Here is a 21,120-nt window from a genome sequence, read left to right as displayed (position 1 = left end):
CAGGCAGAGAGGAGGGTAGAAGCAGGTTCCCTGCTGAGCAGAGAGCCTGATGCAGGGCTCGATCCCAGGACCCTGAGATCATGACCTGAGCTGAAGGCAGAGACTTAACCCACTGAGCCACTCAGGTGCCCCTATTTTTAAAGATTTATTTATTTGTTTATTTGACAGATAGAGATCACAAGTAGGCAGAGAGGCAGGCAGAGAGGAAGGCAGAGAGGGGGGGAAGCAGGCTCCCTGCTGAGCAGAGAGCCCGATGTGGGGCTCGATCCCAGGACCCTGGGATCATGACCTGAGCTGAAGGCAGAGGCTTTAACCCACTGAGCCACCCAGGCGCCCCTCTGTTGTTCGTTATCGTAAACGTGTCTTCATCTCCCCATACGCATGTGGGGGTAGATGGACATCAGGAGGAGGCAAATCCCACGATTCGAGGGTCAGGGATCTCGAACGTTCTCAGTGAGGCTGTTCTCATGTGTTTTGTTTATCCATAAAAATACTTATCAACTGTCTGTAAACAGAAGGCATTTAAGAGTGCGCGCGTGCGCGCACACACACACACACACACAGACACACACATATACACGGAGCTTAGGGGTTCCGAGAATTCACGTCGGGGCAGACCCTGGCTGTCTCTGTGCGCTGGTCTTAGGACCTCCAGCAGACAGCGGCTTTGGTGGCTTTCCCTCCCCAGCTCTAGAGCCGCGGCTACCACCAGGGGATTTTGCTCTCCCCAGGGTCATTTGGCAATTGTCTGGTGACAATTTTAGTTGTCACGACTGGGGAGGGAGGGGCACTGTTACTGGTTTGTAGAAGGTGGGTGCCAAGGGTCCAGCTATCCACCCCCCATTCCCTGTACAGAGAATGATCCAGCCCCAGAGGTTAAGAGCCTAGGGTTAAGCACCCTTGTTCTAGAAAGTGGGGCCATGTCTTCCTCACAGGGCTGAAGACTAATTGGCACAGCCTGTGGCACAAACCCCAACAAATGGGAACTACTATTTTTAGGACTGTACTTCCCCCAAATTAATTTTTTTTTTTTTTTTTTTGAGTGGGGAGGAAGTGGTAATCAGGAATCAATTCTGGTGACTTCTTACTGAAAGGGATCCTTGATTCTTTCAACAGCCACACGGGTCTTCACGGGCTATTTGTGTCTGCCGATCAGAACTGACGTGGGAAGGGCTCCTAATTTCTCCTGGGTTTTGTTTAGTCTCATCCACTGCCAGTGGTTCAGGAACATTCTTGCTAAATTACCCCGTCTCTTCTTGGATATTCAGCTCTCTCTCCGGTGCCCATCTCCCTATGGCTCAGGCCACTCAGGTTTCTCTTAAAGGAAAATCAGGATCCAAACCCTCTCTGAGCTCCAGCCTTCTCTTCAATGGGATTGGAGAGGCGGCTGCCCTCACAGTGGCTTCACTGCCTCCCTGCTCAGCCCCCCTCCCATTCCCTCCTCCCCATGCCCCATAGTTTCAAGGCTCACCTTCCTCATGTTTTCCCTGCACTCAGCACTGTGGACCCCTCCCTCCCCTCGAACCCTTCCCTTTCCTGTCCTGCCCACTGCTGCTTCCTCCTACCCCCCATGTCTGCCCTGCTCCTGCTCCCTCTGCTTCTCAGCTGTTACCAGTGGAGCCTTTCCGGCGGGGGGCCAAGGCCACCTTCTCTCTGGAGGGAGCTGCTCTACTCCGCTCCAGGGCGTCAGCATCCACTCCTGAATATGGGCTTGTCTCCCAGGCCATCAGAGACACCATCCACCCTGGTCCCCACTGTTTGGGACCAAGAAAGACGACCACCAAGGTTTGGTTCTTGAATATGTATTTTTTACTGAAAAAATCATTCATAAATTAACATACAAAAATGTACAAACACATGAGTAAATAATGTAATGACAAAGGACTATTTCTGTGAAAAGTGTTTTTAAAACATCTTTAGATTTCAGTGCAAAAATGTACCCCTGGCACCTCTTAAAACATAAGAGCAAGCTCAAAAAAAACGTCGTGATGGAAGGAAGCTAGCTAGCTACGTTCAATGCCATTGTCCACTGAGAGCGGGCACAACTGGGACAGGCGGCTGTCGCTCAGCTACTCTTGACTGTGGTAGACAGAGGAGCTCCAACAGGAGCCCCTGTCACGTCAAAAGGAGTATTTTTGCAGTTAACTCCTCGCTCAGAAAACCAGCGTGAAAGGACAAACGTTTCCCTGCACGCAGCTGACCCGGGACTGACTGAATAGGTCACCCATCAGTAGCCTTGAAAGAATTTCAGCTGCCAAAATACACGCAAGGTCACATTTGGTTCTTATTATCCGTTTCTTTTTTTGTTGTTGTTAAACATGAGAATCTCACACCACTAACAGCTCACGGGCCTGGCTGTCTGTCTGCAACTTCCACGTTTCCCACACGGTAGCTTGGCAGGTAAACGACGGGGCGGTGCGCAGTAGGGTGTCTCCACTAATAAGACAAACTCACACATGATCGCAAAGTAATTTCAGTGACCCTACCTCAAGGAGTGAAAAGACACCTTCCTTTTGGCCTCAAATCGGCGTTTTCTTTTTAAAATCAGCTGTGTAGCCTTTTGCCAACGTTTTGTTCTTGGTGGCAGGTATGTTCGTGAAAAGCTTCGAACAAGACCATTTTACTACACGGCCGTGTACACACACGGCATCCTTAACCAAGGATCGCTCTGTTCTGGCAAATTCTTCCAAATGACATCATGGCTGTGTCCCCCGGAAAGCCTTCGGGGGGGCTCACGGCCTTCGGGGCTGAGAGAGGGGCAGAGGCAAGGCCAGCACACAGGCCTGAGGGGAGACGGGAGAAAAGGGGAAAGAAATCTTTATTGCTCTGTGCACCAGACTTCAAAGGAAAACCAAGTGAGCTCCTGTGTGGAATGTTCCCTCATGAAGGTCTTTTAAAGCATGAGATGCTCAACATTCTTTTAAAACACATGATACAACTTACCAGCATCTTCAAGGGCAGCAACCTGCTCTCTCATATGAGCCGATAAGAGCTTTGTAATGCAAGTCGGTTTTCTACAACACCGCTCTATTCTTCAAAAGAACAAAAGCATGAACAAAAAACAAGGCCTGGCCAATCACTCCCACAGCCTGTGGGGATCATATGTCCACGGAACCAACACATGCAACGGAGAAAACCCCAAACCCACACGTATATACACAAATATATCCCTACACACACATCCATGTAAACCATGAAAATTAAGGAAGTTGAAGGCAAACAAGGCAATTAAAAAAAATATGAAGTACTTTTCAGAAAGTACTCCTAATCACAATATATAAATATGCTTTATGGAAAAGGAGAGGAAAAGACTGGCATTGTTCAGAATCCTACAGAAGCCAAGAGGGACTATGGATGGAGGGATCTGGCTCAGGCAAAAACAGAGAGGCACAACTTCAAGGGCAATTTAGAATCTAACTTCAAGAAGTGCACAGGGTGTGAGCCCAGCACTCAGGCCTGGATCCTGGCATCTGGAGCTCTGTCTACCCACACAGCTCTGACTGGCCTCACCCTGGCCCCCAGCTGAGCCACAGCACCCAAGTGTCACCTCCTCCCTGGCTGACTGCTTCAGTCCATCGCTCATTAGTTCTATGAACTAGTTCACAATGTTGATGAAGAATCTTCCCAGAAACCAAAAAGGGAAAAATTCAGAGGAATCACTGAAGTTAGTTGATAATTTAGGCACAGATTTCAGAATTGTGGCCAAATTCCACAAGAGAAAAAAAAAAAAAAAAAAAAAAGGCGGGGGGGTTGGGGAAGAAGAGGCAGAAAACCCACCCACCTGACCCCACCACTCTCGGTAACGAAAGGACAAAAACTTAAGTCCAGAGATCCAGGGGCTTGTGCACAGGAGGCCCCCTGAAGGGGTCTGCTTTGAGCAGGGAGAGGTCCTGTTTAGCAGAAGCCTGGGATGAGAGTGTATGTGCCCAACAGGGAAGACAGAGTCCACAGCAAGTCAAGAGCAAGACTTCTGGAAGAGGGAGGGAGGGGACAGGAGTCAGCGACCAGTGACAGACTGGACCGTCCCCATCTGTTTGTGACATGCCCTCTACCCACTCCCCTCCAAAGTGATAGACATCTGGGAAGTGAGAGCCTTCTACTGCATTTTAACGGAGTCCCTGCATTTGCCAACCAAGTGAGTGATCTAATATATAAATCCTGTTTGAATTGGAGCCAGCTATAAAATTAAATTTAAAAAAGGCATTTTACATGGCTTATTTACAATTCTACTTCTTCAAGAAGTGATTGTTACAGGTCTACTTATCTTCCCCCTCCCTCCCCCCACCCTCAATCCCCACCCAAAGCAGGTAATTAAAAAAAAAAAAAAGAAGAAACCAAAGAGAACACCAGAGAGGGAGAAGAATGGTGTGTGGTGTTTCACTTGCTCTTCCTAAAACACAGCTGCCCTGTGGTGGGGTTGCCTCTTTGCTCTGAAGGCCGAGCTCCAAAGGCCATTCGTAGGAACAGGCTCGGCGCCGGGACTCCGGCGGACATCGGTTCCTATCCTGGAGATCCCGGCGGGGACGCGACGCTGGGCTTCTAGACCGGGGGAGACGAGCAGCGGGACCGACGTCCGCCTTGTGGAAACAGAAAGCCAGTCCTGATGAAGGATGTTCCCAGCCCCAGTGAAGGCGTTTTGTGCGTGTACTCTGTTCACATTTTCTCCTTGAACCCTGTGACCCTTCACCAGACGCCGTATTTCTCTTCTCTTCCTGTGTGGAGCCCCAAGACCTCTCCCCAGGCTGCTTTCTCGGTGGCGGTGGGTCAAGCAAACATAGGTTCTCTCCTCATCTCAGTACTCGGTCACCTGAGCCAGCTCGGGTGTCAAGTTGACAGTAATGTTTTTATACAAGGCGTCGTACGTGATGTTTGCAAAGTAGTTCAAGTTGTTGAGGCCGTCCAGCCCTTGCCGTTCTTTGGACTTGCGCAGCAGAGCGTACCTGTTGGAGCAGAGAACAGAGGGGCGGCTCTGAGTGAGGGCCCAACGCCCTCATGGTGGAGGACAGAGCAGGGCAGCCCACACACAGGTCACAACCCAGGGCAGCTCTCCGGCATCCCACGGCCGGCGGACAAGCCCACCCCGCCCAGCTGCTCCCTGCTGAAGGTTATTACTGGAGACCCCTCCTACTTCATGCCAGGGGCTTTATTTATGACCGCATTTCATTTAATGCACCACTCCTTAAGCAAACAAGGAAACCAAGGCTTCCGTTGTTCAATGGTTGGCCCAAGGTAAGGTTACGGAACGGGGAAACGGGAGGTAAGATATTAAAAATACACCAGGTGAGCAAGGTCGGGTCTGCATTCCGGGCCCTCCCACGCCCCTGACAACAGAGCTCATGCAATCAGAACTGGTGGTCCGGAGAGCAGTCCTCCTCCTCGTGAGCAAGACACAAAGGCACTCAACACAGAGCTGTCTCTCCATCCACATGCCCCCATGATTCCAGAATGGAACTTCCTGATCAAGTGCGCCCACATGAACAGAAGCTCAGGGGTAGCCTTCCGGAACCGGAGCTCACAGAAAGGGGAGCCAACTCTGCTTTGCCCTGTCAGTGTAAGCTACATGGGACCTTGAACTGAGTGGATCTTTCTCCAACTCCCTGAAGGCTACAGAGGAGACCATGAAGCTTAAGAGGCCAAAAGAGTGATTTCCTTCAAAGATCTGTGATCAAATTGTTCACCGATAATCTTGCTTTCACACAAACGCCCGCCTCACAGGTACATGAAAACCTATCTAGAAACTGCAACCCAGCCAGACCAGGACCCTGGAGAGAAGGCGGGGAGTAAGAGGAGGGCTGAGTATGATATGCTCTGGGACATCTGCAAACGCAAAGTATAGAGGATGATGTGTAAGAACAACAAACAAACTGCACCAACCTTCCAAGAAATTGGACTTCTCCTCGGTGGTGATGAGGAATAGACTTGTACTTTCCGGTGTCACCTTCTGGCCGGCTCACAGAGTAGCCTGCATTCTGTACTCTGTCCCAGACAAAGACATTGGGCTTTCAGATTCCATGTTCAAGTACCCCAGACCACCACACCCACACCAAGGCTGAGAAACCCCAGGCTGAAAAGCAGAACAACTTCTCCATCTAAATGTTCAATCGCCCATGCCCCTGCGTAAGTTCACGGCTTTAGAAAAGAGGTCTATGATACCAAAACTTTTTGAAAGGCAAAAGGCAAGATTCTTGGGAGTAAGGTGAGACAGGCTCTCAGGGACGGGGGCAACAGTGAGCGTTCATTCCCCTGTAGGTGAGTGCACACAAACGCTCCCTCTGCCGGCTTGTCTGGGTCCTATCAAAAGTGCTTTTCTCCCTGGTGGGCAGCGCCTTTCCTGTCCACAGCCTACCACAAAGCAAGTCAGTGAAGTCTGAGTTGCACTGTGTTGTCCCTGCTTATGAACTTTAATGACTGTCTACTCCCCCATCGTCAGGGAGATGAACTCATTTGTATGACATCCTCTAATCTCCGTGTAAAACTTCACAATACTAGGAGGAAAGCAGAACTTAAGGAGGTGTCCAGTTACTTATTCTTCATGTGATAAAGACAGAATTTCCCAAGCTGGATTTGCTGGGCACTTGACTGGGCTGTAAGAAGTAGCACGTGGAGGCAGACTCTGGGTATCGACATGGAATCCATGGTCGTCATCACTATTTTAAAGCTTGGCAGAGTATTATTTCAACACCCTCCGCTCGACTCCAAATTATACTCTCCTTTTGTTTTGGGAAACGTGTTCTCTCTCCGGTTTGGTAAATACAGAGAGGTCTACAGTTCTGGGAAGGGTGCAGGGCACTGGGGAGAACCAGCTTCCCTGTTCCTGCGCCCGGGGCTCCTGTCCCCTGTTCCTGCGCCCGGGGCTCCTGCTGAGCTGGGGAGAGCACGAGTGGAGAATTATGACAGATGTCCTGGGGGAGTTCAACTGGATTCAAGGACCGGTCAAACCAGTTACGTTTATGGAAAAGCTGTTCATCTTTACTAGGTCCCTAAGAAACCCAAATTAAGAGGATGAGATGCCATTTTTACCTGTCAGATTGAGAAAGAATTATCTGGAGCTCTTTTGTCCAGTACAGCAGTCAAGGGCTGAAATGTGGCAAAACATAAAAGCTTATCTACAACCAACGTGGGCGGTGATGTGAGAAGGCGGGAATGCTGACGCACGGCTGCTTGGAATCTTTCTGGGATCACTTTTGGAGGGAAACTCTGGTAACTATCCAAATGTAAAAGAGCATTTACTTGACTTTGTAGTTCCACAGCTAGGAATTAATTCTGAAGAAATATTTGCACACGTGAACAAGGACGTTCGAAACTATGAACAATGTTCACTAAGAGGAAAGGATTAAAATAAAATATCATGCATCTCCATAAAGGAATGTCGCGCAATTGTTAAAGATAACAAAGTGGTTCTATCCGTGTTAACAGGGTTGGAAGAGGAGAAGGGATGGGTCTGGGTTGTTTGTGTTTGAATACAAAGAAGTAGAGAAAGAAAAGCCCTGTTAAAATAGCTGCTTCCTGGGAACGAGACAGCACAGCGACAGGGATTAAGAATTATACCCTTTGGTTTATGCACCTTTATTATCTGAATTTTTACCAGCAAGTATTACTTTGTAATTAAAGCAACAAGTAACTTCCGTTTTTAAAACCCACTGAGAAAGTCAACAGATACAAGATGGAGATTGTTTTGCTTACTTGTTCCTTTTTAGGTTACTATTTACTTACTCATTCTGTAAAGAGATTAGTTTATACTACTCAAATATAGCATCATTCTCACAAACTTGTATAATATAAGCCTTATCCAACAGAACAGATAAATCTGGATATTCCTGTCACTAATACGTGATCTCTGGTTTGGGGAGGTTTCACTGAAATGTGCTTTGACTGTAAAATATGTACCAGATTTCAAAGGTATAGTAAGAGAAAAAATAAATGTGAAGTATATCTCATTAATATTTCATACTGATTATATGTTGGGTGGATATTATTTTTGATATAGTGTGATAAATATCCTGTTGGCATGTTTTATTAATATGTTAAAATGAATTTCATCTCAAAGTTCTTTTTTTAACCTTTTTAAACGTGACTACCAGAACACATCACATTACCTACATGGCTTGCACCCTATCCTATCTGTGTGGTGCTGTCTGGGGAGCCCAAGGCAGCATTTCTAGAAGGCCCTGGAAACCGGAAGAGGGGAGTACCTGTTCCACAGGTCGTCATCTTCTCCACCCCAACCCCAGAAAGCGTTCGGAAAGCCATTGATCTTCCGAAACTGTTCCACTGTTAAGCCGCTCACTCCACCAAAGAACTCGGTGTAAGGAAGCCTAGAAGGAGACATACAGCCTGAGTCATCTGGGAATCAAAGGACGGATTCTTCCCCTGGGGAGGGCCACCACTGCACTGGAGAACTGCTTCCGGTATGACACAGCGCCTACCGCCCTCAACCACCTGCCACGCTCCCTCGCGCTGAAACACATCGACCTTTGTGGCCAACTGCATCTTACTCTAACTGATTTGTTTCGTAACAGCTTTACTGAGACATAACTGTACATTCCAAATGATTCACCCATTTAAAAAGCATGCAATTCCATGTTTTTAGAATATTTGTGGAGTTGTGCAACCATGAACACCAATCCATTTTAACACCTTTCATCACCTTCAAAAGAAGCCCTGTACCCATTATCCTCATTCCCCTCCTCCCCACAACCCGATGCAACCGCTGTTCTTTCTGTTTCTATGGATTTGCCTATTCCGGACAAGTCACGGGACACAATCATGCAACATGTGGCTTCTGGTAACTAGCTTCTTTCACACAGCGGCGTTTTCAAGGTCCATCCCTCCGGCCCCGTGGGGCAGGGCTCCATTCCTTTTACCTGCCCGACAGTACCCCGCGCCGGGGCTGTGTTCCATCTCCTTCGTCCGCCCGCCAGCCACCGCGCACTGGGGCAGAGCTAACAGGATTTCGCCATCTTTGCGCCTCGCAGCACCTTTAGAGTCAACCTCTTCTGGAGGAAATGATACTCACAGATACATATACTTGTCCAACTTCGTTGCAAAGTGCCTGGGCATCTGCCCGCATCCATAGTAGTTCCGATCGCTTTCTGGTATATGATCCACGTCATGAAAAATAAGACAGTCCCAGTCCAGATCCTTCATTGCCTCTTGAAAACCGACATTGAACAGCATGGCTCGATTAAAGGGCTGGGTGCCAACCTAAAAGCAGCAAAACTGTCTTTTTAAAAGGACTCGTGGAGCACCGTCTTCACTGCCTCAGCGCAGCCTGAAGGAGAGCTTCATGAACCCAACTGGGACAGATCACCCGGCCAGAGCGGGGCCTGGCCCGCAGCTCATCACGGCCTCTTGTAAGCCACTTGACATCTGGCCTCGATTTCCTTAGAAATAAGAAGGGTAACGGGCCCAGGCTCCTCTCTCCCACGACTGTTGTAAGAGCAGGCATTCGACCTCTCAGGCCTTTGGAGGAGCATCCAGCCCCATAAAGGGAAGAAAGAACAATACGGCCATTTCTCCCCACCGCTCCTTATCTGAAGGGGAATTTCCTGGGTCTGGAGACCCAAGACACCACCCAAGCTCCTCTTGCTAAACCACCTTATAAGGGGCCTTTGTTCGAGGGTAAACCAAGTTCCATCCTGGACTCCCTCAAGTCTGCGGGTGCCGAGTAACACCCCAGCCAGAAGCCCGGAGCTGCTCTGTGCTCCCTCTCACCTCCGCGGGGCTCAGTCCTGAGTTCAGTCTCACCGGCTCTGTCTGCCAAGGCCGAATGGCCGAAACCACCCTGAACTGCTGTCTCAGAAAGAGCAGGCCGGGCCACTCACCTGCTCGACCACGTAGAAGGCGAACCGCAGGCGCTGCCGCTGAAGCATGGGGATCAGGTGCCTGAGCAGGACCGGGAGGTGCTCGTGGCGGTTGCGGAAAGGGATGAGGATCGCCACCTGGAGAGGGTCACCGCACAACAGGCCGTCCCGTTAACGCACGCAACATCGGCTTTGCGGCAGGACCCTGCCACAGAATTAGTGACCAGCTAGCTCCCGGGGCGTTCTAGAAGGTTGCCTTATCTGCCACCTCCACTCCATGGAGAGCTATGGCGGCAGGCGGACCCTTGGGCATAAGCACGCACCACACTGCGTAACACAGCCGGCCCGCTGAATCAGTCACTCTAACCACAACCCAGAGGCACACACTCGTTCTACACCATGACCCGCACACACGTGCCCACAGATACGAGCACACAACTAAAATGGACTCCGCAAGACAGTACTCCCCTGACAACACGCAGTACACTCTGACATGTATCTGTCTTTTATATATATACATTTTTAAAAAGTGCTGATCATTAAGTTGACCTTACATCCCAGTGATGGGCTGGAAAAGCCCGTCTAGTCCAGATCTGCCTTGCTCACTGCACGACGGGCACAGAAGCCACACCTGAACAAATACTTGTTACAAGAATGGATGGACGCAGGCCAGTGTCAGGGGCCAGGTCGGTCCACACTGAGGCCCCCTGACCACCATCATGCAGAAAACCACTAAGCAATTGTCAATGTTGGGCTGGGGAGCACCGCTCTTTGCTGCACTAAACCAACAGCCAACAATGCCAGACAAGGCACGAAGCAATAAATTTGTGAAGATGACTTTGACCAATGTGGCCCAAGAGACCTACCAACCCTCCCCCTCACTTAGCCAGTATTCCTGTAAAGACAAAAGGGTCCTGCACAGTCATAGGAACGATGCACGTTTCTGGGGCTACAGTGTTCTTAGGGAAACCCATGCCTTTGAAGTGTTGCCATCAAGTGCAGATACTTTGCAACAGGTCATAGAGTGCAAATTACAAATTATCAGAGTCTGAATCCCACGGTGGCTTGGAAGGCCGGCAAGGCCGGGCGGGCCTCCCAGCACCTCGGGCATGGCCCCACACCCTACCTTCCATCGAGGCATGCAATCTGAAGGCTTCCAGTGACCTCCAAGCTTGATGGCTGGGTCTTTAGAGAAGATTTCATGGATGTCATCCATTGAGATTTCGCTCATGTTTATGTCTATTGGGCCCTCTAAACAGAGAGTGGGGGCGGGGGGAGAAAAAGAATTAAGAGGCCAGAGAGTGACAGCACGTTTTCCCTGTATGACCAGGGTTTCACTCTCTAGGGAGGGTCAGTGCTTTTTTCCAGTTGACTGTGTTCTCCACGGAGATGGGAGGCCCTTCCCCTGCCTGCAACTCCCTGCGTCTCAGCTCATCACTAGCGCTGCGTAAAGCGGCGAGTTAAGAATCAAGACTCCGTGGAATGGCCGCTGAACTTCTCAGAGGAAGGAGGAAAGAGTGAGGCTGAACTTGGAGCCTCTCTGCGTGCTCCAGAGGCAAGCACAGACACAGGGCCCCAGTGATCCCAAGTAATGCGGCCCAGACCCCAAACACACGAAAATAGAGAAGGACTTACTGCCGTTGCTTGAGATTATACAGGAGACGGCAAGAACAAAAGGACAAGACCACAGAATTCTGAACCAACGCTTGAAGAAAGTCACGTTCATCCGTATTACCAAACCAGGTATAATCAGCACGGGATTTATACTAAAAGATAAAGCTGGTTGCCTGTACTTTCTCTAGGACATCCTAACAGGCCCCAAGTCATCAAGGAGGGGATACATGCAAAGGGAAGACTGAGAAATATGGTAGAAAATGACACTAGGAACACAGGCAACCTTGCAGAAGGGCTGAAGAAGGGTGAGGACACAAGTAGCTTTTATAATTCCTGTTTCCAACGGCAGGGAGGCATTCTATTCTCCACATAGGGGAGGCATCCTGAGAGATGGAGAACCCTCTCTCTCATTTTAATAAAAAAAAAAACAAAAACAAACCAGACACTTCAGTCTGAAAAGCAGGGGGCACTGTACTCACTCATGGAAGGGAGCCTCTCGGGGCAGGTATGGTTTGCAAAGTAGGTGAAGTCTTCAGGAAGAAACGTTGTGGTTTGTAGGAAGGTTTCACTGTGGTTCAAGTCAAGAGGATAATCTAGACAGGGAAGAGAAAAGGCAGCTCAGACCAGCACAGGTCATCAATTCTGCAATTCTCAGAGGCCTATCAAAGCATTTTTCTTAGCTATCATCTTCTGCAAATCAGGATTCTGGACCAGCTCTTTGCTGCAGCTAAAAATTTGAACCATCAATAAAAAGGTTAACCAGATGATAAACCAGTGTCTCTGTTCTTATTGGTCTTACAGCTTTATATGTACTCACTGTCCAGCCGCAGAACTCAACAACATAATTAAAAACAAACAAAAACCAACCAGCACCCGCCTCCCCCCATGTCCTACTCTCTATGGCAACTAGTTTCATTCCTTCCAGCCAATTACTTTAGTATGTACTTCCCATACAGCCTGTTCCAGATGCTTCCGTCACCTTACCCACAGACTTCCACTGTGGGGCCCACCTTCAGTATTTACCTTGAAGTCTTTACTCCGTAGATTACTATTCATTCATAGCTGAGAAATGTGCCAAGTTAGGATTTCTTTTCCTGCATAATTTGGTTGTTCTTTTTCCCTAGAGTGACTGTTTTGTTTGTTTGCTTAGTTTTATATGGCATCGAGACTAACGCCATGCCCTCTGCCACCCACGGCCCCTCTTAGGATGTCCACCAGCATGAGACATTCTCTCCACGGTCTTCCCAGAGACGGTCCTGCGCCTTCCAATCCCCACGGGCTCTCCCCGTGCCTGCTGCGCAGACGCCGTCCTGCGGTCTCCCCTCCTTGGCGTCCTAGAGACTCCCTTCACTTCTCACCAGCGGGAGACCTCACTCTGCCTGGCTTCCATTTCTCCTCTTTTCTCACTGGAAAACTTCTTGCAAGTAGCTTCCTAAGCAGGGGGGGATGGGAAGTGTTTGAAACCTTGCACATCTGACTGTTTTTGTTCTCACTTGATTCACAGGGTGCCAGGGTTTACAGAATGCTTGGCTGGAAAAAATTCTCCCTGAGGACTGTGCGAGTGCTCCCCACTGCCTTCTAGAATCCACCTACACCTATTAAATCGGAAGCCATTCCAATCCCGGCTCTTCGTGAAGGTGACTGGGAATTTCTTTCTGGAAATGAAGAACTTTGTCCTGGTTCAGGAAATGTCACATTTCTACTCTGAGTTCTATGCTTGCCCACTGTGTTGACCGTTTGACCTTTACAGTCTAGAAACTTGTATGCGTCTGTTCTAGAATTTGGGGGCAGGACTAGAGGTTATCACTGTGATGATGATTCCCTCCCTTCTGTATTCTGCATTCTCTTTCTGGAGAACAGAAAACACGAGTTAGATGTCAGACCTCCTGGTCCTCTGATTTTCTCGTCTTCTCAATCTTTTTGGGGGGGATGCCTGGGTGGCTCAGTGGGTTAAGGCCTCTGCCTTCGGCTCAGGTCGTGATCCCAGGGTCCTAGGATCGAGCCCCGCATAGGGCTCTCTGCTCAGGGGGGAGCATACTTCCTCAATCTTTTTTTTTTTTTTTAAGATTTTCTTTATTTGAGAGCAAGCACGTGCGCACGAGTGGAGGGAGGGGCAGAGGGAGCAGGAGACGTGGACTCTTCACTGAGTAGGGAGCCGAACTCGGGGCTCCATCCCAGGACCCCAGGAGCAGAAGGCAGGCACTTAACCAACGTAGCCACCCAGGCCCCCCAGACCTTCTTTTAATTTTCATTTCTGCTATTTTTTTTTATTTTAAAAAGTCATTTATATTTCCTGAGTGTTCATTTCTTACAATATACTCTTTTATTTCATGTTTGCGATCCTTTTCCCCTCACCCTTGAGAAGATGTGGCAGCTGTTTTGCATTCTTCTTCTCCCAGCGTCGCCTGTGTCTCTCCATCTGCTGCTCCTTGTTTGGTCTGATCCCTGCACAGTGCTCCTTTCACTGCTTACATTTAAGAGTGGGGCACTAACTGCAAGGGCTTGGGCTGAGGTTTTCCACTGCAGAGTGTTCTGACCAGAAGTCTGGTTCGGGAGCCTCCAGCACCAGTATCTTAGGATCCTTCTTCTTGGTCCAATCAGATTCCCCAGAGAACGCTTTTTTTTTTTTTTTTTAAGTAATCCCTACCCCCAGTGTGGGGCTTGAACTCACAACCCTTAGATCAAGTCGCACACTCTCTGACTGAGCCAGCCAGGTGTCCCCAGAGCATTCTAGTCTTAACCTCCTGCCAGAAAGTTGCAGTCCTCGCTACAATACAAGCACACTGCGACAGAAAAAGAGAAAGGGGTTGGAAGCACTCAGGCCCAGCCAGGAGCCCCAAGCTGAGGGGCCCTGTTTCACCATCCCTGAGGGTGATCAGGTCTCTAGTCCTCTGCCAGGATGGGGAAAGAACCGACTGCTTTTTAAGCACTTTTCAACCAATTTTTATCGTAGCTGTCACTTTCATTCTCATCTGCAGAAGTACCCAATACTGCTACTTCCCAAGCTTCTGGAGGGTTCTAGGGGATAGCGGCTATCCCTGCGGCCACATCAAGCAGTCCGTTTTCTCGGGTCTGCTGGGCCCCGTATCACTGGTCTGTCTGCTTTCCGACTTCCAACTCCTTGTTCTCTTCATTCTTTGGGGTTTGTGCCACTGAGCCACACACATGAGAACACGCACACCCCCTCTTTACTGTCATTAGTGGGGCCTTGAGAGCGTGAAGTGGGTGCCTTTTTCCTAGGGAGTCTGTATGAAGGGGCCCTCCAACTTTTTTTTTTTTTTCCCCAGATAAGGAAACTAAGGCATCACATACACAACTGGTACAGCTACAACAGAGACCCGACTAAGGTCTGGGTTAGTGACCTCTCCAGCGTGCTGCACAGTTTTTTCAGAGTATGAAAATCCCTCTCGCCAATCCCCTTTGGGATTCATGCAGATTCTATGAAAATTAAAACTTCCTATTCAAACTCGCTTTTTGCACTGGAGAATTCTACAACCTTCAACTCAGGTATTTTTCAAGCAACACTAAGAGGGTTTCCAAGAATCTACGGCTAATAAATACAGGGAATCCTTTCACAGGGGCACAGGCTGTCCACCGTGCAAGTGTCCACCGGACACAACTCTGAGAGTCCACTGCAAGAGAATGAAGTCTCTTAAGAGGAAAAGCGAGGAACACAATGCTTTCTGTCATTTTCAGTAGTAGCTTTCCCGACAAAAACACCAAGCCTGCATTATACAGACATGAACAGCGCCGGCATGAACCCTAACAGCAAGATTACATTTTTGTTTTTTACAGAAATTACAGAAATCAGCCCCAAAGTCCCCAGTCTGTACATGCAAACGTGTCCTAAATCGATCCTTTCTGAAAGTATCGACACTTCAAAGACCTATGTCAAGAACCTCCAGTTCTAATCATTACTCTGGATAATTCTGATTTTGCTTCTTAATTACGTGTGTGTGTGTGTGTGTGTGTGTTTAAATATATAAATGATTCTCTTTAAGAAAAGTTTTCATGGGTGCTAGAAAAGGTGTATTTTGTGATACGCACACGTGCAGAGGGAGCAGCTGCTGCCGAGCAGCACCACAGTAATTATATTTGCCTCTGAAGGAGAAGAAATTCCCAGAGGCATTATAATAGCATTTTCATAAGCAAATTAAAAATACAAAACACAGAAGCAGAGAATAATAACTCTGGGCAGTGAACAGAACCAAGTCTTAAAAGAACTACAACCTAAACAGGAAATAAGATGTAAAAACAAAAACAAAAAACTAGCGTGCAGAAGGGCTAAGACACTTTCTAGCCTTAATGATCCTACCTTTGGGGGTTTGCGTGAAGACACAGATAAAGCCCTTAAGATGTAGAGGAAATTAACTGCTTGTGACCTGATAAAGCTGCTTGGTTACTGTGGGGTGCCAGCTTGCCCAGAAATGGGGATGTCCGAATGACAGCTCCTTCCTCTTCTTCTTCTTCTTTTTTTTTTAAGATTTTATTTTTAAATTAATCCTACACCCAGCGTGGGGCTCAGACTCACAACCAGGAGATCAAGAGCACAGGCTCCTCCCACTGAGCCAGCCAGGAGCCCCTTCCTCTTCCTCTGCACGTCCCTACTGCGTGAGGGAGCGGCTTCGAGGATAGAGCAAGCCTGCTGAACCTCTCTGGCCATGGCTTTATTTTTTAATTTAACTGTAATCTATTTAAAATCAGGACATGTTCTCCCAGCAAGGGAGGTAGAAGGGCAAAGAAGGCACTGCTTCTACATTTATAAAATGGAAAAACAACAGACATCCTTCCTACCTATAAATTCAGATGGCATAATGATTCAACCCTGCTTCACACTGGTGGTTCGGCAGCCACGCCTGCACATTAGATCATCTACGAGGCTTTTAAAAATCCTAATAATGCCCAGGCTATTTCCCAGACTAATGAAATAAGAACCTCGGGGGGGGGGGGTGGGTACAGACCTTGATATTTTTTAAAGCCCCACCTTATTGGCGGGGGAGGGTTTCCATGTGCACTGGGGTCGACAGGGCTACCCCAATACACAGGGGTGGCTAAAATCTGCCTTTTCCTTTATCTTAACCACATCCAGTTGAGCGGGGACTGGGAAATGCTGACCAACAGATTTCAGAAGAACTACCAACTTCCCCTTCCATTTGAGAAAAGACCGAACACTTGCCTCTGCTTGAAAAATGTGGATATTTATATATACTAGAATCATGCCATCAGAACCAGTATCTGTAAAATGAAAGAATCAGCATTTTTCATGTGTCAGCATGCCTAAGGATAACCCCTGCACCTGCTGGGTGAGTAGACCTAAGGAAGACTATGAACTAAATGCCTAAAAACCACGGAGAGAGAGGGGAAGAATATCTAGCTCACTGAACAGATTACAAAGCACCCCAGCAATGACTTGGTTCACTTTATTCGCCTCTGTCAACAGTCCTGTTTCCAAGAATGTGGGCAAGAGAACATTTATCTGAGTATGTGACTACAAGGGGCTTGGGGCCAGAGGTGTGGGAAGGTTTGCGTGCATGTGTGTACACATGTGGGTAGAGAGGTAAGAAATCTCCCTCCGGGTGAAAGTCACAGGTAGAAGGGCACCTGCAAACTCCTATTTAAGGACGAGAAAGGACAGGTCACCCAACTGCTCGCCTTATCTATAAAACTAAGTGGCAGAGGTGGTGGTGGTGCCTGGCGGGCTCAGTCAGAAAAGTGTGTGACTCTTGATCTCAAGGTGGTGGGTTTGAGTCCCAGGGCAGGGGTAGAGATCACTAAAAAACATAAATAAACTTTAAACAAACAAACAAAAAAAGCCCTAAGTGGGAATTTTCTTCTGATGCCAATGTTCTTTTGAATATCTCCCCCTCTGCTCACAGGAAGTTCTGTAGGATTCCTGATCTCATACACTCATGGCTTTCAGTGACAGCAAGAAACTTCTCCAGGTTATCACATCAAGTGTATTTCCTGGCTCACAGTCCTCATCCCTTAAAGTGCGCTCTTATTAGATGATCACCACTTTAGCTTTCAAGGGAAAAGAAAGCTAGCGTTACCTAAATGTCGCATGAAACTTTTCAGCTAATCTCAACATCACGAAGGCTACTGAATGTGGGTGTGAGTCCCCAGCACCGCGTCCAGGGTTGGGCAGCAGAGGTCAGGGACCACCTCAGTCCTGCTGCTACCCTTGTCAAGCCCCTGGTGGGTCCTGGCCAGAGTGGTTGGGTCAGAAATGACAGTCCCCCCAACTGTCTTGGAAGCTTCAAGTCCAGGGTGCCCTCTCTAATGGTGCCAGGCAGAGAAATGCTTTGAAATGAATAAAAATGGTGGTTTTCACTCGATACACTTCCCATGAAGTAGTATTTCCTCTTTAATACCCACTCCCTTCCCTAGATGTGCCAATAAAACAGAAGCCAATTAGGATGATAATCTTGAAATTAGGTTACAACACTTAAATGTTTTCTTGTTAAATCTATTCACTCATGCACTCAAAAACCACTTCCTGAGGGCCTATGTGCTAGGCAGTGTACGTGTGCTGGGGCTACACGGATGGAAGAGGCTATGAAGGCACTACGCGGACCCAGAAGTCAGCAGGCCCAACCCCGCAGCCACATGAAGTCCTGTAACTCCTGGCTGCTTCCAGCCTCTCATCCCTAAAGTGGGGACACGGCAGATAATCTACTGAGTCCCTCACAAGTCCATGAGGCAATGCAAGTCAAGTGGCTAGCACACTGTAAGACAACCCCTGAGAGCAAAGACTTCCAATCTGTAAGGGAAACAGATACCATGAACACAAAATGAATGATTATTTCAACCAGAGGGATGCTGAGAAAAATTATTTCAGTGTATGATAATTTGAGAATAAACACATGCCACGTCAAATAATACCAGGTCCCTGGATAAGCCTTCCAAGACACAACTCGGTTGGTGCTTAGTTTTCAAGGACAGCCACCCTAGAGGAGTTAGTGAGACTTTGTGCCCTCCTTGTGCTCCTCCAACTTCTGAGAGAGAGCAGACTACTTCGCTAAAGGCCCAGATGGAAGTCCTAGCGGTCATGTGACCTTGGAGAGGCATGAACACTTGGACAGGATAAATGACCCAGTGGCATCAACGTTCCTTTTTCCTGACTCATTAGGAGAAAGAGCTCTGGAGAAGCAGTCAAAGGACTCCCTACTTTCTTTTTAAGATTATTTATTTATTTATTTGACAGAGATCACAAGTAGGCAGAGAGGTGGACAGAGAGAGAGGAGGAAGCAGACTCCCCACTGAGCAGAGAGCCTGATGCGGGGCTCGATCCCAGGACCCTGAGATCATGACCTGAGCCGAAGGCAGAGGCTTAACCCACTGAGCCACCCAGGCGCCCCTCTGTTTGGATTTTTTTAGGACTCCCAACTTTCATCACACGACAACAAGCAGGTTTGGGGCAGGGTTCAGGGAAAGTCACATGACCTAGCCATTCAAAAACCAAGATTATTTGTACTACTGAAGAAACGGAAGTCACCTAAAATCCTGCCTACCCACAGGGCCTTGCTGGAGTTGAGGGAGACAATGTGTGAGGGGATTATTTGCAAAACCTAATTCCACACACAATGAATGAGGAAAGAGAAGTGCGCTCAGCCTTCTCCCACGGCTTGAGGTGCTGTTCCGGTTCCTCTTCCAGGTCTGGGTCAGAGCTCAGGTAACTGTCCCCTGAAACCACAATCTGGCAGAAAAGCCCTGGGAAGTCAATCACTGGCTCTTTGCAAACAACAAGAAAGGAAGTGTTAAAGCTTCAGTTTGCTAACCATACTCCTTTGTTGCTAAGCTGGCCAGCAGGGCAGACTGAAGATAAATGAGGATGTGGTCAATTCTTTTAAGGATTTCATTTCCCTCTGAGAGGCAATGCTTTCTCCTGAGACCCCAAGCACCAAAGAATTCTCATCTGCAATGTTTGCAAAGCAATTTCACATTCCACAGTGAGCTCTGGACAGTTGAAGAACTTACTATGGAAGAAAAGAGGGCTGATTTGAAGGAAAGAATATTTCTTAAACTGTACTCATTTTATAATACTGCACTAGGTTTGAGTGAAATTGGTAAGGAGCCACAGGAAAGCACACTAGTTCTCAGTTAAAGACATAAAAGGCAAATCATCAATGCTTAGCAAAATAATATCTCAGAATCTATTGTTTAAATAAAAATTATCCCTGGCCAGACAGGAGAAGCTGCACGACCGTCCCATTTAACCGACTGGAAATACTTTCTATGTTCAATTTTTGGAAGAGTTAAAAAGAAGACAAAAAAGACAGCTTTCAAAGGTGAGGAACTTACCATGTTTAGCCTCTATAAAAATAGTTAAGAGTCAAAATCATGATTCAGAAACAAGTTCTTTTAATATAATGTTAGGCAAGCCATCTAACCTCTGTGTTCTTTTTTCCTCTTTATATAATTAGTGCTTATAAGATAATAAAAGCCACAGGTAAAAGACTGAGAAGGCAGAAATGTTCACTCTTGTGTCTGTCATTGCTATCTTTAGCTAAATAGTCTGCAAAGCTTTCTGCAAAGCTGAATGATGCTGAGATTACCACCGAGAAACTCCGTCACGTAGCCGGAACTAAACCACAGATGAAAACCACGGCTGACCACAAAGGTAAACCAGGTAAACGATTAAACTTTTCTTCCAGAAATTGCTTTTTTGATTCGTGGAAACTGTCCCAGTCTCCATTTAATTGAATGTCCCATTTCAATTCCCATTGAAATGGGAATTTGTGGAGTCTCAAAGCCTTGGTAAACAACGAGGTGAGCTAGTCCCACTGGACTGACCAAATTCGAGTCGCGTCCGACAGGAAGACAGAGCTGGAGCCAGTCTTCCCGTGCGGCCGCCCTGGCCAGATCTGCTTTGAATACACTGTGGACCACCACTACCACCTCCACATGCAACAAAACAGAACAAAACACGCCCACCAACCCCAAAGTGTGAAACCATACAATCATTAAGTGAAGGACCTCTGGTCATGTGGAACATTTTTTGTAATCAAAAGTATTTCCAGAAACAGCTTTTGGTCCTCCTCTTTTGCTTGCGTCCTAACACATGCCTCCTTTCGGCCACCCTTAATATACTGACAGCAAAATGAACAAGGATTCATTTTGCAAGAGTCTCTCTTTTTTTTTTTTTTCTGTAATCAGGGAAGATGCAGCCAAACCTTCTTTTACAATGAACTTTTCCCATCAAAAATAATTATTCGAACCAAATTCACCTCTGTGGGGAGAAGACATTCTTTTTTTTTTTTTCCGAAGATTTTATTTATTTGACAGAGAGAGATCACAAGTAGGCAGAGAGAGAGGAAGGGAAGCAGGCTTCCTGCTGAGCAGAGAGCAGGATGCGGGGCTCAATCCCAGTACCCTGGGATCATGACCTGAGCCGAAGGCAGAGGCTTTAACCCACTGAGCCACCCAGGTGCCCCGGGAGAAGACATTCTACTCAGACCACCACTTTACTAAAAATATACCTGAGTCATTCACGCTGCTGTTCCTCTTGGCATAAGCACTCCGAACCACCTGCTCATAGACCTGAGCGCCAATTGTTCTCATGTTGTCCCGGATCAGAATGCCTTGAGCTTGCATCATGAAGAGGTAGGTGTTCACTGCAGAGAACAGAAGGGGGAAAGAGGTGAATTCAAAGACAATCATTAAAACAAAACAAACACAAATACTTGGGGTTTCTTTCTTTTTT

The 21,120-nt window shown here is 47.7% G+C and overlaps 1 protein-coding gene across 1 annotated transcript in view; it reads right to left on the bottom strand.

The window, feature by feature from the left end:
* Positions 1–1,786: 1,786 nt before the first annotated feature.
* The window catches only part of B4GALT5 (beta-1,4-galactosyltransferase 5), a 76,031-nt gene continuing 56,697 nt past the window's right edge, over positions 1,787–21,120 (bottom strand). The window contains exons 2-9 of the mRNA XM_032350382.1: positions 20,897–21,031; positions 11,897–12,010; positions 10,930–11,054; positions 9,825–9,941; positions 9,017–9,204; positions 8,193–8,315; positions 5,875–5,976; positions 1,787–4,940 (exon numbers count right to left, since the gene is read on the bottom strand). Of these exons, the coding sequence (XP_032206273.1) occupies positions 4,793–4,940; positions 5,875–5,976; positions 8,193–8,315; positions 9,017–9,204; positions 9,825–9,941; positions 10,930–11,054; positions 11,897–12,010; positions 20,897–21,031 (1,052 nt within the window). The 3' untranslated portion in view covers positions 1,787–4,792. The remainder of the gene's footprint in view (positions 4,941–5,874; positions 5,977–8,192; positions 8,316–9,016; positions 9,205–9,824; positions 9,942–10,929; positions 11,055–11,896; positions 12,011–20,896; positions 21,032–21,120) is intronic.

Source organism: Mustela erminea, chromosome 7 (genome assembly GCF_009829155.1).
Source record: "Mustela erminea isolate mMusErm1 chromosome 7, mMusErm1.Pri, whole genome shotgun sequence".
Lineage (NCBI taxonomy): Eukaryota > Metazoa > Chordata > Mammalia > Carnivora > Mustelidae > Mustela > Mustela erminea.
The sequence above is the reverse complement of the archived record's forward strand: the minus strand, read 5'-3'. Positions and strand labels throughout refer to the sequence as shown.